At 39.9% G+C, this 16,229-nt stretch overlaps 2 protein-coding genes and 1 long non-coding RNA gene across 5 annotated transcripts in view; 2 read left to right on the top strand and 1 right to left on the bottom strand.

Annotated features, from left to right (window-relative positions):
* LOC115677371 (calcium-transporting ATPase 8, plasma membrane-type-like) overlaps nt 1-1,923 on the top strand; it is a 41,811-nt gene extending 39,888 nt beyond the window's left edge. For both annotated transcript variants that reach the window (XM_056321032.1, XM_056321033.1), the window contains exons 30-35: nt 124-169; nt 247-381; nt 1,093-1,200; nt 1,286-1,377; nt 1,609-1,709; nt 1,797-1,923. In XM_056321032.1, the coding sequence (XP_056177007.1) occupies nt 124-169; nt 247-381; nt 1,093-1,200; nt 1,286-1,377; nt 1,609-1,709; nt 1,797-1,816 (502 nt within the window). In that variant the 3' untranslated portion in view covers nt 1,817-1,923. The remainder of the gene's footprint in view (nt 1-123; nt 170-246; nt 382-1,092; nt 1,201-1,285; nt 1,378-1,608; nt 1,710-1,796) is intronic.
* A 443-nt stretch (nt 1,924-2,366) lies between these two features.
* On the bottom strand, nt 2,367-6,502 carry LOC115677374 (choline monooxygenase, chloroplastic). 2 transcript variants are annotated; one of them, XM_056321117.1, is made up of 11 exons: nt 6,086-6,502; nt 5,843-5,888; nt 5,679-5,722; nt 5,470-5,594; nt 4,651-4,725; nt 4,347-4,559; nt 4,025-4,120; nt 3,725-3,846; nt 3,545-3,638; nt 2,828-2,878; nt 2,367-2,746 (listed from the first exon to the last, which is right to left on the bottom strand). In XM_056321117.1, exons 1-11 carry the CDS (start codon nt 6,393-6,395, stop codon nt 2,609-2,611), a joined length of 1,314 nt encoding a protein of 437 aa, XP_056177092.1. In that variant the 5' UTR covers nt 6,396-6,502; the 3' UTR covers nt 2,367-2,608. The 2 variants fall into 2 exon arrangements, with proteins under 2 accessions (XP_056177092.1, XP_030456390.2); XM_030600530.2 differs by lacking the exon at nt 5,679-5,722 and having other exon boundaries at nt 5,470-5,605; nt 6,086-6,501.
* A 7,086-nt stretch (nt 6,503-13,588) lies between these two features.
* On the top strand, nt 13,589-14,577 carry LOC130140771 (uncharacterized). The gene is made up of 2 exons (XR_008818755.1): nt 13,589-13,800; nt 14,122-14,577. It is a non-coding gene; the product is annotated as an uncharacterized LOC130140771 (long non-coding RNA).
* Nucleotides 14,578-16,229: the final 1,652 nt, after the last annotated feature.

Below are 16,229 nucleotides of genomic sequence, written 5' to 3'. Positions count from 1 at the left end.
TGGAGATCATGTTTTTTATCCCTCTTTCTATAGATCTGTATTGCCGTTTTTTCACTTGCTGGAACCTGTTGTTTATCCTTACTCTCTGACTATGCACTTACTGGGTAATTTTCTCAATTGCAGAGAACCTCTTATTTCCAATATCATGTGGAGGAATTTATTGATACAGGTATGGCCACTAACACTCTATATGAAAGAGTTTTTGTGGGCTTTTTGCTCCTAACAATGTAGAGTTTGGATCTTTAGGCTGCCTATCAAGTGAGTGTCCTGCTTGTCCTCGATTTCCGAGGTAGAAGCTTACTGAATTTGGAGCATGATACCCGCGATCATGCTAACAAAGTGAAGAATACACTGATCTTCAATGCTTTCGTCTTTTGCCAAGTAAGTTTGGTGCCTTACAGTCAAAGAAGACAGAATAATTGATAGTTCTGGGCTGCTATTGTTGAGATTACTCAGGCGCTTACTTTTATCTGAATTGAATGGGTTGGATCTCTAGTTAGGAATTTGGCAATAGAATTATTTCATTGGCTGAGAAGATCGAACGATCCGCGAACTGTACTTCAACATTGAATCTATTTTCTTGTGCGAGGAAAGAAATTGATTTTTAATTGCTTGTAAGTGGGTTTCTCTGTGGCACTCTTGTTGTTTGAAGAAAACTACTCCTTAGTGAGAGAGAGAGAGAGAGAGAGAGAGAGAGAGAGAGATCCCTGCAGTATGCGAACTAGCACATTTTCTACCTATATATGGAAGCCAACCACTCCAGAGCTCCAAATTCTAGAGGGTGAGCACTTGGAAAGCCCGTATATCAGTCAGAGCCTGGATTCACTCTTGTTTTTTTGTTTTGCTGACCATTAAATAGTTGATACCTTAGTGCATCTGCAATGACCTTACTATAACTGGCTAGTGCAAATGTTGCGCTTATTTTGATTCAGATAGTTTGGCATCAGCTTGAGGAGCACATTGATAATGGATTTTCATTTCTATCTGGGCTTTGTCTGTATTCATGATGCTATTACTATGGAGATTTAGAATTCTCTCATTTTCTTCTTTTAACCCATTATTTTGACAAGCATGTGAATGTTGAATTTTCAGATATTCAATGAATTTAATGCCCGGAAACCAGATGAGCTTAATGTGTTCGAGGGAATCACGAAGAATAATCTCTTCATGGGGATAGTAGGTCTGACTCTTGTAATTCAGGTGAGAACCTTTCAGCTTTTTTCTTGATTGAGGTAAGATATCATGTAAAAATATCTCACGATCCTTTATCTTGCCTTCTCTTCAGGTCATTATCATTGAGTTTCTGGGGAAGTTTACTTCAACAGTGAGACTTAATTGGAAGCAGTGGATCATATCCATGATCATTGCTTTTATCAGGTCTGTAGCTTGTACATCTCTCGCGGTATTGATGGTGACTGTGGAGAGTTTCTTACGACGTTCTAGTTCTTCTTACCCTTTTATTTTATTTTATTTGAAATTTTGTTGGTGCATTGAATAAGAAAACATTATGGAAAGAGCAGTAGCCCCAGTAACCACTTGCTTTTTATTGAATTCGTTGACTCTTTACTAATGATCTTTCCTGTATGGTTTTCCCGGCTTTGAAAACAGTTGGCCTCTGGCCGTTGTCGGAAAGCTAATACCCGTCCCCAGAACTCCGATGCATGTGTATATTGCAAGGTTATTCTGTCGACGTCGACGAAGTCGTGGAAGTGAGAGGTCTTTGCTGCATTTCTGTGCGCACTAAGTTCCCAAGTTTTTCGGGTGCCTTGCCGCTAATTTTCCTTTTCCTCGTGCAGGTGAACCGAGTGAATCTTGAATAAGCTTGGGACCGTGTGTGTCGAGTTTACAGGACGACATGATAGGCAGACATTACACTTCTGACGTAGTTCTGACACTATGCATTTGCGTAGCTTCCAGTGAAAATTTCTATTCACATTTCGTGTGAATTGTACATGACTTCAGGGGAACTTCTTTTTCATACAGAATTTGTTTCTCTGTCTGTTTCGCTGATATCTTTCTCTGTAAATGCAAGATTTAGATCAAAAGTTGAATGTGGTGAATGAAGGTTGCTACGTGCTTGCAGTTTGACAAAGGCCTGTCGACTAAAAAGCTCGAGTTATAATGCTTTTCATAGGGGTTGTTCAATAAGGTTGCATTCGAAGGACTTGAGTGCCTTTCTCGAATATTATCAGTGAAGGCTCATTCCAGACAAGCCATAGTAGTTGCATTCGGCTTTCTCATGATTAAGGTTTTTTTCCTTCAAAAAGCTTTTCACTGTTTTCGTCTCTAAGGCCCCCCCACCTATGCGTTTCTTCCATTTTGGGACCAGACGATATCTCGCTATCTAAAGCATCCTTTTTATCCCCTAAGCAAAACTAAACCAATTTGTAGACACATTAGAATTACATTTGTTCCAGCATAAGAGGAAAATCGAAAGGCCATGGGTTGAGAGTTACTTCTGCTAAAGCCTGGAGGGTTTTGTTAGGCAATCACGATATAGATCCGATAAGCTCGGAGGGGGTTTATATCTCATAGTCTGGAAATGAAAAGTTAAAAAGCAAAGGACCGCTAGGTTTTTCACCCTCAACGAACAATATATACCTGTAATTCATCCTTTAACATTGTGATAGAGCAGACCATGGAAATGGTACATGGCATTTTCGACTGTCGGCGCATATCTTCCACGGCAATAGGCTGGAGATTCAAGGCCTTTTTGAACGCCTTCACACAAAACAATATCTTCCATCTGCAATTCCCCAAATACGTTAGGATCGTAATGCCCAAGATTTGGCCCTACAGATTAGGTATATGTTTTACTTTCTTATACCTGTACTCTTTCACTATCTTGCAGACTTCTCTCCACGAAAATCTTGTCATCCTGTAACCAAAGTAAGCGCATTAGATGAATTGCTCAAAATGATGCGAAATTTGAAGGAGAAAAAAGCTTGAACCTGAATAGCTATATAAATCTAAATTGACCGTGTTGAGAAAGCTTGCATAATTAACTCCCTATGAACTAGAACACCATTATAGGATTCAGCATCATGATAAAGCATTAAATGTGTGGGACAATGACTTGAAGCACATCCCACAGGACGAGTGAACTAATGGATGCAAGTAGTGTCAAAAGTGACAAGGGATGAACTAGAATATGAAAACAAATTCCGGAGGACAATGATAATTTGTTGTTTAACAGGATATGATAGTAGAATAGACTAGAACATGTACAAATCCGTGTCTTTAGCTACTTAGCTCTACTTTGTAAAGGCATGCTCCACTATGACATACTCTATTGCCACTAACCTTCCGTGGTGAAACTAACACCTGCATCTTGCAATATAAGTTCATGTACGAGATTAATGTTCTTGCTTTTTGAGGTTACTACTTTTTGTAGATATTCTGGGTTTACTACGTGCACACCATTCCCTTTTTTCTCCAGTATCAATAATGGAAAATTCTAAAAGAACATTCGCAAGTTGCTAATAAGTTATTGGTGGTTGCAGTCATTCTTGATACTACAAGGACTAACTGGATATCAGATCACCTTGAGAGAATCTTTCAGAAAATAGTCAAATATTACGCGGCATTTCCTTGGTCCTAGGGGCACTACAAGATTTGTGTCCATCCATGGTCCGTACCTATAAAAACAGGAAACCCTCAGCTAGAGAAGAGAAGCCAGATAAACTGCTTCATCGATACCAAAATCTGATGAGTGAGTTATCACCTGTTTATCATGAAATTGGGATAAATGAAAGCATAAAGAGCCTTCGCTCCAAGTCGGTCAAAATCATCCGCACTGTCAGTTGATCCACCTTCACATATTTGTAGACTTACTTTTTCATGTATCTAGTACAAAGAAATTACTAAAATGAAAACCATAAACAGTTGCAAATATAAAGTAACCATCATATAATAAGATTTACTCTCCAAAACATGCTGAGGATGATCCCAGGAAATTGCGGGAACAACGCTCAAATATATGGAATAGGCATTATGAAAATGTACAATTTGTGGCCAGTCATACTGTGGTGGAGTAAGAGTCAAGCTTGAGACCAGATGCTAGGCCCTTGTGCGCATATGGTACATGATAGCCGCCATCTAAATAATTGTCACAGAAAACCTACGAGAATGAACAATTTCAATCAGCTGCCTGAGAATTGTCATGGAGACATGGGATTGGGAATTTCTTTGTCAAGATTTGAAATTTGAATCTAATTAAAAATTTTAAAAAGGAGGTCAAATGACTTTGAAAGCTGATAATATGATCTCCGTCGAAGCATTTGACAATCAGAGCAGGAAACAGCAGTAAAAATTACACTATACAGACCAGAACCAAGGATACTGACCTTCCAGTTACACTCAAGGGTGTATTCACGTCTACAAAGATAGGTTAGTGACGGATCAATGCAGTTATTGCCCAGAATATCTACACAGCTACCAGTCCATTCCATTGCTGCTGTGTCACTTTCAACTTCCTGATCGGGTGAAACATCTTTCTCGAAATTGAGAAGAACAAATGGGCCCCAAGTAGCTACTTTTAGCAGAATGAGCCCAAACTCCTGAATCACACAGCCGCAAGAAACCTCATTGTTATATCATTTAAAATGCTGCGCAACAAGAGGAATGAGAATTTAAGTAAAAATTGCCTACCTTTACATCAAAGTTCCGGATTCCTTTGATTCTAGTTGCTCTGAGAAGGGCCCCATTCAGTGCGTAAGTCCACCCCTGCAGAACAAAGAGAGATAAGTTCATCTGCATATCACACGGTATAAGTAGATTTACCATCACAAAGATTGTATTTAGTTGTTAGACTCCTCAATGACACAAGGTATTCACACTTCAAAGAGAAGTTCAACAAGAAATAGCAAGTGCCAACATAGACTTAGAAGCATTTCCGTAGTGCATCTGCATAAACCATCTACAAAAGCTTTGAGTACTTTTTCATGGGTAGACTCCTGGTCTTTTTTGGGTTGTAAATACATTCCAATCGTTTTAATAGTATGATAATGGCAAGAATCTGCTTATAATCTATTGCCTTCACCCAGCACGTTTTCTCTCAAACTCAACTGCTATGTGACGCATTCATCAATAATCAAGTCAGGATGAAAAATGACTTGACATTGCTTTTAAATCTCAAAATAGAGATCGTAATAGGAAAATTTAGTATTCCAATGTGCTATTAATATGTCAAAAATTCGAAGCAATCTTCAACCATGCTACTCCGTAAGCATTAATCACATGAGTTGCGGCACAATGAGATGCATTCCAAACATGATAGAGTAAAGCTTTGCTTGAGATGAGCGTTCTGCTTTATCCATTTAAAAATGCAGTGAATCAGATTGCCAAACTATCAGCTTCAATTTCCGTTTTACCAAGTGTCATCAAGGAACAAAAATTACAAGAAAAGGGAAGAACAACCATATAACTCTTGACTTTGTAGCTTTAACATGAGAGTGGAAATGAACTAACATGATATGGGCACACAAAGCACGACTTCCTGCCACTTCCAGATGCAAGAAGAGAAGCATGATGGCGACAGACATTGTGAAAGGCACGGATTTTTCCATTATCATCTCGACACACCACAAATTCTACATTTCCCAATCTGCAGCATTTAACCATAACTGGGATCTTGGAAGTCATGCATAAACAGAGAAACAAAACGGTAGTTTTAACTAGGAAAGGTGCTGATTCTAAGTATCTCACTCCTATTAATAAAGAACTGTCCCGGGAATGGAAAACCATGGAAAAAAGGAAGAAAACTTTTAAAGACTGTGATCAAGTCAAGTTGTAACTCTGTGCCACAGAGTATCAGTAATTGCTTACTGACGCTCCTCAGTACCTGCCAGTGAAGAAGTCCTGGGGCGATTTAACCTGATCGGTGCATCCTGACAGTCAAGAACCAGTGAAAATAGAATATCTCAGGAAAACACTTAAAATCCTTAATCAGGAAACTGAAGAACTTCAATCCGGTCGGTCATGAAAATCATCGTCGCGAACTGGGTCGGACAGAAACCGAAGGAACAAAGCCAATTCACATCCTTTAGAACAAATTCAGTCGAAAGCAATAAGCTTGAGGACGAACCAACGGCCTGCCAGCCTCGATAGAAGACGCGATCGAGTTCGAGGTCGAGGAAAGAAGGGTCGGTGTACCACGAGCTCGGCGGAGTCGAGGCCTCTTCAATCGGCAGCGCCGGATCGAACTCGTCGTCCACGGTCGACTTGGCAGCAGAAGGTGCCGCCGCTGAGGGGAGAGAAGTGGGGAGGTGAGTCGCGACTCGGTTGAGACTGAGAGGCGTGTGAGCGGCGTGATGATGATTGAGTCGAGGCTTGCGACATTGACGGATGAGCGGAGAGACGGGTTTGATCACGAACATCGCCGTCGCCATCGACATGGTTTGGCTGGCTTGCTTCCGGTGCGGTCGCCGGAAATTCGGACTCCGTTGACTCCCCCAGTTTCTAACCAACGCTCGTGAGCTATCTATATCTCCTTTGTGTGAGGCACACTGGCACTACGAGAAGTTTCCCCTTTCGTGCTTTAATTTCTGTTTAATATAAAAGCCAATTAAAACTTTTAATACCACGAAAAATCCAAAACTGGTACATTTACGATAAATTTATCTCAAAATAATTTTTTTACCACGAAAAACCCAAAATTAGTACACCTGTAATAAATTTTCCCAAAACTAATTATTTGACCACTAAAAATCTCAAATCGGTATATTTGTGATAAATTTACCCTCCGTTAATTTCCGTTAAATTGAATTAATACAAAAAAGAAACCATAAACTAATACACCTGTGACAAAGTAAATTTATCACAGGTGTACTAGTTTGGGATTTTTCATTGTCAAAAAATTAGTTTGAAGTAAATTTATCATAGGTATACTAGTTTGAGATTTTTCGTGGTATTAATCTTCAAAATATTCAAGTAACACGTACCATTATATATAGCAATCTCATAATTCTTTCAAAGTAAAAATAATCTTTATCATTTTTAAAGTTTAAAGTAAAACTCAATGGCAGAAGTTATAAGTGAATGAAAATCTATCCTGATAGGCCCAGCTGTGTGCCGTGTCTTCTCTCGAATCTTAAAGTCTGTGCACATCTTTTTTCACAAACGGATGAAAAGAGCATTAGGGATCGAATTCGAGCTCTCTATATTATTAATGACGGTAATTTCTTTCATGAATAATCTCTCTGTCTCTTGTACAATCGATAGAGCGGATACAAGTATAGATGGCCACTTATCTTTATCTTTTAGGCCTATCAGACGCTATGAGAATTTAATTTGTGCATATTCATGGAATCGATTAAAAATAGATATTTGTACTGATCGAATTTGTTTCAAAAGTAATAAAAAAAGAAACTTTAAAAAGTTTATTTTGTATGTTACAAATCTTAACTTGACCTTAGCAAACTAGCAAATTAGACCGGAAGGCATAGATAGATGCCACATTTACCTCTCAATCTTTAATTTCCCTAATTACGATAAAGTTTTCTACTTCTTTCCAACAAGTCAAATAATGATTTTCTGAGAACAAATGAATAATTAGATGTATTCTATTTGATGTTTAAATATCAGATTTATTTTTTAACAATAAGGGATAAGATTAATTGAAGGACAAACAAAAGGAAAAGAAAGATGAAGATGAGTTGAGTGTGGCAAGTTCAACAAGTAAAAGATAAGAAAACTTCAATGGAAACACATGGCCCCACTAAGTTCCCAACTTTAAAAACATTTGATGGCCAATTGCTTTAACAAATGTAAAATCTGGCAATTGGTTGGCTACTGGTTGGGGAATGGCCATCTTAGATAACTCCTCCAGCTTAGTCCGTAATTGATTCTTTGCTGTAGATTGTCAAATGAATGTGATTCTATGATGAACTAGTCTTCGGATGCTATGGTCCAATCCCCGCACACTCGCGAAACGAGAAACTGGGAGTGCAAGAAGAGCGGCATAATGCAAAGAGAATACTAAGTTGATGCTGATCACTGACAAGAAGCTTCAGATGGAACCGGTTCAAAGGGCATCTACGGCTAGGGGTGAGCATAGTTTCAGGATAGAATCTAGAACATGAGAATTGACCGGTGAGAATTTGAAGGTTCCAGGTTCCAAAAATTCGAAACATATTTCGACGGGTACGTTCCAAGACCAAATTGTAGGTAGTGAAACCTAGAACCTGAAACCTTAAGCAAGTTTTTTGTGTTTTTTCTTGATCTATATTTTCGCGTAATATTGCGGTGTTCCATGACGTTAGATAATGATTGTATAACCTGGAACCACTAATCTAAGCTTTTATTTTATAACTTGTTAATGTTTCATATTTTTCGTGTATCTAAATATAAGTTGTGGTTAGTGGATCACAACAGCAAGTTGTGGTAATTAAATGTAATAATGCACTGCAATTATTTAATTAATAATACACGTGAAACTTGAGTAGACCCTGAAACCTGTAACCTATATGGAACCTGTTCCTATGAGTAGGTTTCAGGTTCCAAGTGGAATCTATACGGAACCTGTTAGAACCTAGAACCGCTTACTCTTATCTACGGCTACACCCACCAATTTACACCCGAGACTTACATATAGTGGCACTCATTTGAAATGTGAAACCTTATAAAACAATAAACTTATTGACATTGAGAGAGGGAGAGACAGGGGAAGGTGATTTGACTAGCTGCAATATCTTGATGTCCTAGGAACTCAACACAAACACAGAACAAGCATAGTACTTGGAGGGTGTCGAAGTGGTCATGCTGGATTATAGCATATCAAACATTGACAGCGTGAGGAATGCGGGCATTACTTGTCTTAGATCTCTCCCTCTCCCTCTCTCTCCCTCTCCCTCTCCCTCTCATCCTTCTCTCCCTCTCTCAACACAAACACAACAGAGTCACCCACATACACAGGAATCACACAAACACTACTACATTCAGATAAATAAAGCTGCATTAGAGAGAGAGGAAAGAGGTCAATCAAGAAGAGGTGGATGTTGACAAGTTTTGACAAATAGCACTAACAAGTCAAGAGTGCACATATATCTCCCTTTAATTGTGTACAACTTGATTGAGATATTATCTTAGAATAGTTATCTAATAAAATCTATAAATAAGCTGATGTATTTTTTTTTTATTAATATACACATCAAAATATACAGAAATTTTAGAATTCTCTCTTCCGCTTTATTATTTCTGAACCGAAACACTGTTTGGAAAATTTAATCTTTGTAATTAGTATTTGATGTTTCTTCCATTTGTAAGAATTGACGTCCTTCATTCACCACCAATTGGGATGTTGTGAGGGTCATCGTATACAACCGAATTGATGGTCAAAACATCAAACACATCTCATCATCAGCATAAATTAATAAGCTTGGGATCCGATGATTATCGAACCAACTTTTTGTTGGAAAATATACTATATGATGTTAATGATAACAGATAATTCTTTGTATTCAATGGGTTGGTTTAAGTGTTGCAGAAACTTGTATTAGTAGTTTAAGCTTTTGCTAAGTCTGCAAACCTACGGAAGTAAGCATGTGGATCTTAGTGTAATTTCTGCAATCGGTCAGACTGTGCCAACATGGACTTTCCAAAGACAAATTTGACGACCACTGGAGATCCTACACTGAAGACTCAACTCGTAGCAATCATGTATGAAGCAAGATTCTGCACGTGTTATACAAGGGTGACTTGTCGAGATTTTTTATGGGGAAATGGATGGACTTATCGGCTACAAGATTCGATTGCAAAATTCGAACTTGAAGTCCTACAACCGTGGGGGTGATCCGTCCCCGCCTAGATGAGTGACTCGTGATTTCAAAAAGTTGGAACCGGTAACAGGTTTAATTTTGTTTTGTCCAAAAAAATCAATTTTTTATAATAAAATATTAACTTTGCACTATTTTACTATGAAGACTTATATTGGTCAAGTGGTTATATTTATGTTTGTTCATCATGAAGACCATGGTTTGATTATCCATGTGCACAAAAGTATTTTTTTTTTTTCAATCCGGTCCCAACCCAGTTTAACCTAGGAATTAGACCGTTTCTCAAGCAAAACCGGCGATTCCGGCCTTAGAACGAGAACGAACCGGACTGATTCTTCCTAGGACCTGCCTTGAACCAAACTGGGTGCTCACCCCTGTATAAACGAGAGAAAGCTCAAATGAAATTGGCATAGTGTTAACAAGAGAAATTGTAATTTATTGAGAGGTTTTCGGCTCTATTTTCTTTTTTTTTAAAACTTGTAATACTCATTTGAGTGGTGTTATGTTATCAAGACTGACAAACCAATCTCTAAACACACGATAGAGTTGTTGTACTCAGGAAGAAGACATTTGTCTAAGTGAGAGTCCCAAGAGCGTGAATGAGCCTTTGTAAACATTAGAGAGGTATCGTTTATAGCTATGGGAATGAGTCTACATGCAGTGAGGCGCAGCTGTGTGAGAGTAGGGAATGTTCCAATAGATTAGTGATCGGGTCTATAAAGGGGCAACTGCAAAATGAGTTTATTTCTGTATGACAGAAACTTCTACACCAATAACGAGATAATCTCCGTTCGTTTGGCGGAAAATATTCTTATTTTGGAAAATATTTTTCCGGAAGTCATTTTCCTGGAAAACGTTTTCCCGGAACATAATTTTCCGGTGTTCGGCGACCAATATGAAAAACTTTCGAAAAATATTTTTCGCCGGCGACCGGCGGCGGCGTCCGGCGTCCGGCGGCCGGCGGCCGGCGTCCGGCGGCGGTGGCGGCGGCGACCAGCGGCGGCCGGCGACCTTAGTGAAGAAGAAGAAGAAGAAAAAGCTCCGGAAAATGATTTCCGCTTTTGAAGAAGCGGAAGTCATTTTCCATAGACTTAGGCTATTTTGTGAGGGGGGAAGGAAAATATTTTCTCACGGAAAACGTTTTCCGCCCCCCGAACACCGGAAAATCCGAAAAATATTTTCCGGGAGAATATTTTCCGCCAAATGAACGGAGCCTAAGTATAACCAGTGGAACTTAGCCCAAATTAGACAGCTAGAGCCGGAAAAGAGGATGTGGGTACAAAGTGCCGAACCATTGTATATCGGATTTGAAATTTCTCTTTCCTAAACTCTTTGATTTCCTTTACTTATAGTGTTAGTTCGGGGGAAGAACAGCATTGGTGCCAAAACTTGTGTACGGAGGCCACTTTGGTGCCAAAAGTTTCAATCGGATCACTTAAGTGCTAAAAGTTGTCAAAAACGATCACTTAAGTGCCACTTCGTCGGAAATCCGACGTGGCATTTTTTTATTAATTTCTCAAGCTGATGTGGCTCGTCGGAGGCTAATGTGGCATTTTTTTTTTCCTTTTCTTTCTTTTTTCCTTTCTTTTCTTTTTTTTTCCTTTTCTTTCTTTTTTCCTTTATTTTCTTTTCTTTCTTCTTATTTCCGATGGCCTGCGTCCGGCCACCGGCCATGGCCGGCCTCGCCGGGCATTGCCTTCCTCCGGGCGAGGCCCGGCCTCGCCGGATCTGGCGAGGCGAGCCCTCTCCGGGGCTCGCCCTGCCCAGGCGAGGGTCGAGGTCGCGGCGGGGCAAGCCCGGCGAGGGCTCGCCTCGCCCGGATCCGGCAAGGCCGGCCCTCGCCGAGGCCACGGCTACCTCGCCGGGCGTCACCTTCCTCCGGGCAAGGCCCGGCGAGGCAGCCGTGGCCTCGACGAGGGCCGGCCTCGCCGGATCGCGAGGCGAGCCCTCGCGGGGCTCGCCCGCCGGGCGAGGCGCCTCGCCGGGCCTCGCCGGAGGAAGGCTACGCTCGCGAGGCGGCCATGGCCGGTGGCTAGCCTCCGGCCACCGGCCATGGTAGAAGAAGAAGAAGACAGAAATGAAAAAGAAAGAAAGAAAAAAAAAAATAAAAAAGAAAAGAAAGAAAAAATCAGAAAAAAATATTTAAAAAATTGAATTATACACGTGGAAATGTCATGTGTCATTAAAATTTAAATATAAAAGCCACGTATTAAATTTGGTCAAAATTTCTCGTCGTTGGCACTTAAGTGATCGTTTTTTCTCCGATTTGGCACTTAAGTGATCACCGGCGTAAACTTTTGGCACTTGTGTTAGTTCATATAACTGGTAGAAGCAGAATATTTACTGGAGTTGGCTATACAAAATCAGTTTGTATTTTCTTGAAAAGCCAATTCGCCCCATCTTAATTGCTCGTTTGGGCCTACCGCACCCTAAGCAAAAGGCTCGGTATTATATCGAGAATACGCAATGTAATCATAGTCAAATTATTCAAATAGATCCCATCATCATTCATCAGCATAAGAAAGTTTTGGCCCATGTTGTCAGTCTCTTTCGTTCAACACCCCTCATCTTTACAAATCAACATTCATTGAATTTGGAGGTTTTTTTTTTGTCTGTCGGCTCGAGAATAATATAACAAGAACCGAGCATCAATCGCCATTTTGCTAAGCATATTAAAATGTTATAATCAGGAATTTGTATTCAAATGCATTTGTTAATGCGTGTATAAATCCCAGCTTCCAATGGATTGGCTGACATCAGCGCCAATGCTTTTCGTACCCCCCTTGTTACCGAAGTTACCGAGGAATGGTAGGTAATGCAAAACTAGGTGCACATTGTACGTAATGCATGATGCCAGACGCCAACATGGCTGTACTCCTCCAGCCCTCGCAAGCTTGCGGTGGCTTTCGGACGATTTCATTCCTTCACGTGTTCTGCAGAATTCAAGCCCATTTCCAAGGAACTATCGACGCTTCATCGTGATCCGATTGACCTGGTCCCTCTTATCGTTCTCTATTCATTCCTTAATTTGAAGAAAAATGGTGTCACAAGTTGGCGCATCATGCTACCGTTCAAAGCTTAGAGACTGGCAAAATCAAACTCGTTGGCTCGTCTAGGTTATACGCACCTGCGATTGCTCAAGATCGATGGGCAGATCGAGTCCGATTACAATAGAATAAGGGCGACATTAATCGTCATCGACGGATATATATCGTACAAGGAATTGTACTCATCCACCTAGCAAAGCTATATTAAGATTTAAGCAGTTGGTGGACATCATGTTTCCGAGCATCTCGCTTTCCATTAAAGTTGACTAAATGAAGGGTGCATGATCACCGGTTGGACCATACGCAACGCAAGAGGACCTTACAACACCCGGAAACCTATACACAAGTAACATATATATATATATATATATATATATATATATATATATATATATATATATGTGTGTGTGTGTGTGTGTGTGTGTGTGTGTGTGTGTGTGTGTGTGTGTGTGTGCGTGTGTGTGTGTCTTTGTATTTGTTTGTGTTCATTTGTCAACAGCTTTGAAATCTCCATCTAATTAATAATTCAGATAAGGTTTTTTTGTCCTTGTACGAAATCCGTGAGATCGGTTTACAATAGATGCCGCTAATGTCATCATCAATTTGGTTGTTGTTCCTTGGCTTCCTTTCAGTTTCGGTTGCGTAATGTGCTCAATTTTCATAGTACCCGCTTGTTCTTATCTTTCATCTCTGCAGTACATTGCGTGGCTGATTAATGCTAAATATGTCAATCTTTTGTACGACTTAAGCTCTCGTGTATACGCCAAATGATCACGATTTTCACCCAAATTGTACAAGAATTTCCATTAAGATACTGCAACATGTCGCCATAAACTTTTTCTTAAGATACTATGTTGACATTTATCAGATGGTCGAGGCATGCAAATCGACTGGCATGCATGTGCCCCACCTTTGCCTTTCAACTGATGCTTCGATCACTCCTACTTCTCAAAAGTCAACTCCCTACTAAATAACTTTCAGTAAGTTTCACTCAGAAACCTGGACACAGCTTGTCATAGACTGCAGTTTTGCATCTTGGCAGGAGAAAATTTGGTGACGGGGTTCAAGTAAATTACCCTCTTAAACAACATGTCGGTGACCGACCCAAAAACATCTAGCTTAGACTTAGAGCATGAGACTGAGACAGAGAAATCTGCAATGCCTAAGTGAGGGTGATATATAGGAAATTTACTTAGAATTTCATTGGGTAGACTTCTCCAAGGCTTGAACCTTGATGTCATCTCTCCCCTCCCCGTTTCTTTCTTCCCACTGGTCTGAGACTCTCTCTACTATTTATTTAGTGTCGCCATGATCGCCTCCATCCCTGACCAATGGAAGCCACCGCAGGCCCCGATTGAAGCCGCTGCAGCCTTGACGACAATGCCGACGCCTCCATGTCAACCAACCGCCACATCTCTCTATCTATCCCTCAGCCTGGTTTCTCTGTCTTCCGCCAAGTTAGCCACGGACAAAGCCTCCAAGGTCTTGGCGCCATTGAGCTCGACCAGATCTGATCAGGTGATGGGCAAAGCTGATGTGAGGTTAAACCAGATCTATCGAGCTCAACAGATAGGGCGAACATGTACTACCCTCAAAATTCAGGGTTAGTTCACATTTGTCAATATTAGAGCTTTGTGATGCACGTTCTTTTTTTATTTTTGGTTGGTTTCTTAACCTTGAAGACATTGACAAGTCTGATTATGTTTGTGCCTATATCGATTCCTTTTGTTTGAACAATATCGTTTTTTAATGCTTTTATCAATCCAAAGAATCTTTTAACATATTTTATGCCTAATTGCTATCTTTATCTTTTTTGTATGCCTACTTGAGTTATATTAAGCTCCAAATGAAGTTTATATATGTTGCAGTCGTCATGACAACAATTAATCGACATATATTCAATATAATGATTATTAGTTGGAAACAATCACGTAGACCAGTTATTTCATTTTTCCTTAATCGCACCTATTAATTTTCTAATGTCAAAAACCAACTAATAAAATTTGTCCTTCCAAAGATGATATTGCCATAGTACAATATTTAGGCTTATTCAAGCGCATGCATGGTTTTTTTTTTCCCTACCTCACGGAAAAATAAGTCCAATTTCGCACACAAGACTATGTATTAGTTGACTTTATGAAACAGACTTCAAGTATGTTTTGCTATTGTTAATTGTGTCTTAATTTCTTTTTGTGCCGGCCGATCGATGTGTGCTCGATCCAATAAATTTTGGGCAATACAGCTGGGAATTTTTAGGAAGTCCATCCTAGAAGTGAAGAGCCAAAGATGGCAAAAAGGAAGAGACTACATAATTTAGGTCTTCCTCCACCAAATCACACCTTATCAATCACAACTTTGAATCCTTCTCGGACCCCCATCAATCCACCAAAGATTTAGGAAGAAAATCGAGGGAAAATAACTAGACAAGCAAATTCTCAAAGGAGATGATTTCACTCAATAACTCAAGGTTCCATGTCCCGCAATGAAGGACCAAAGGAAATCTATAAATACATATATCAAAGTACAATTTTACTAGATACTTTCCAAAATACAGATAATTATCTTAACTAAAATATGAAAAATCCGAAACGGCAAGAATACTAATCGAATGCCTTGATGATCTACATGTGACATATCAACTATATTCACGAGAAATAATAGCCTGATCTACCTTAAATTTCAACTGTAAAAATCGCAAACCAATTGGGCAGCAAAACATCATCAATCAACTATCATGCATAGGCAGAGGAATTCTACTGGTCATCATGCTTGTCGTGGTTGGCAGCTAATACTGTCGGCCAGAACAATCCGGCGAACTGAAAATTTGACATCTCACCAACCAGCTAACTCACGAATGGGCGGTTGGTTCATCTGTCAATAAATAAATGGCTAGATATTTAGTTTATGAAGAATCTTACAATGAGGGCGGCCCAAAAGAGAATAATTTATATATGGTTTTAATAAGCGAACCCTCTTATCAAGGTTCCGATAATATAGTCCGAAAATGAGGCTTCAACTTCAAAAGAAGGTGTAATGATGTCCTCCTCAACTTGTCATCACGCAGGAGAACGGGTCAATCCCAGGACCCGTCTGTACCCTCCATGTGTTCCATCATGCCTATCAATGGCCGAGGGCATATAGTTCGAATATGTGCGCTGGATGCCCCTTCCACCCACCAAACAATCACTCCATCTTGTATAGTGATCCTAACATATGTTTCTCTCCATTTTATATATATTTCTCCGGGGCAGCCTCGTCACACCAACTTGAGGAAGCATGCCACGATTGAAGTGGCATAAAGTCGATATCTTTAGTACATAGTACTGTGATGTATGTTCGAATTCATATCCTTTAAGAGTAGTTGGTACATTGTTAATTTTGGATCACCGAGATAAAAGTACAGGGCCTT

Source organism: Syzygium oleosum, unplaced genomic scaffold, assembly GCF_021117445.2.
Source record: "Syzygium oleosum isolate NSW1041296 unplaced genomic scaffold, Sole_v2.1 Sole_v2.21, whole genome shotgun sequence".
Taxonomy (NCBI): Eukaryota; Viridiplantae; Streptophyta; class Magnoliopsida; order Myrtales; family Myrtaceae; genus Syzygium; species Syzygium oleosum.
The sequence above is the reverse complement of the archived record's forward strand: the minus strand, read 5'-3'. Positions and strand labels throughout refer to the sequence as shown.

Bases quoted from the DNA above. Each gene is read 5' to 3' on its own strand.
- LOC115677374 (XM_056321117.1), bottom strand. From the start codon at position 6,395: ATGTCGATGGCGACGGCGATGTTCGTGATCAAACCCGTCTCTCCGCTC. The intron at 4,726-5,469 runs GTTAGTTCATTT...TTTGTTCTGCAG, and splicing joins GCTTTGTGTGCCCATATCAT to GGGTGGACTTACGCACTGAA. The intron at 2,879-3,544 runs GTGATCTGATAT...CTTTGGTTACAG, and splicing joins TTCTGAAAGATTCTCTCAAG to GATGACAAGATTTTCGTGGA.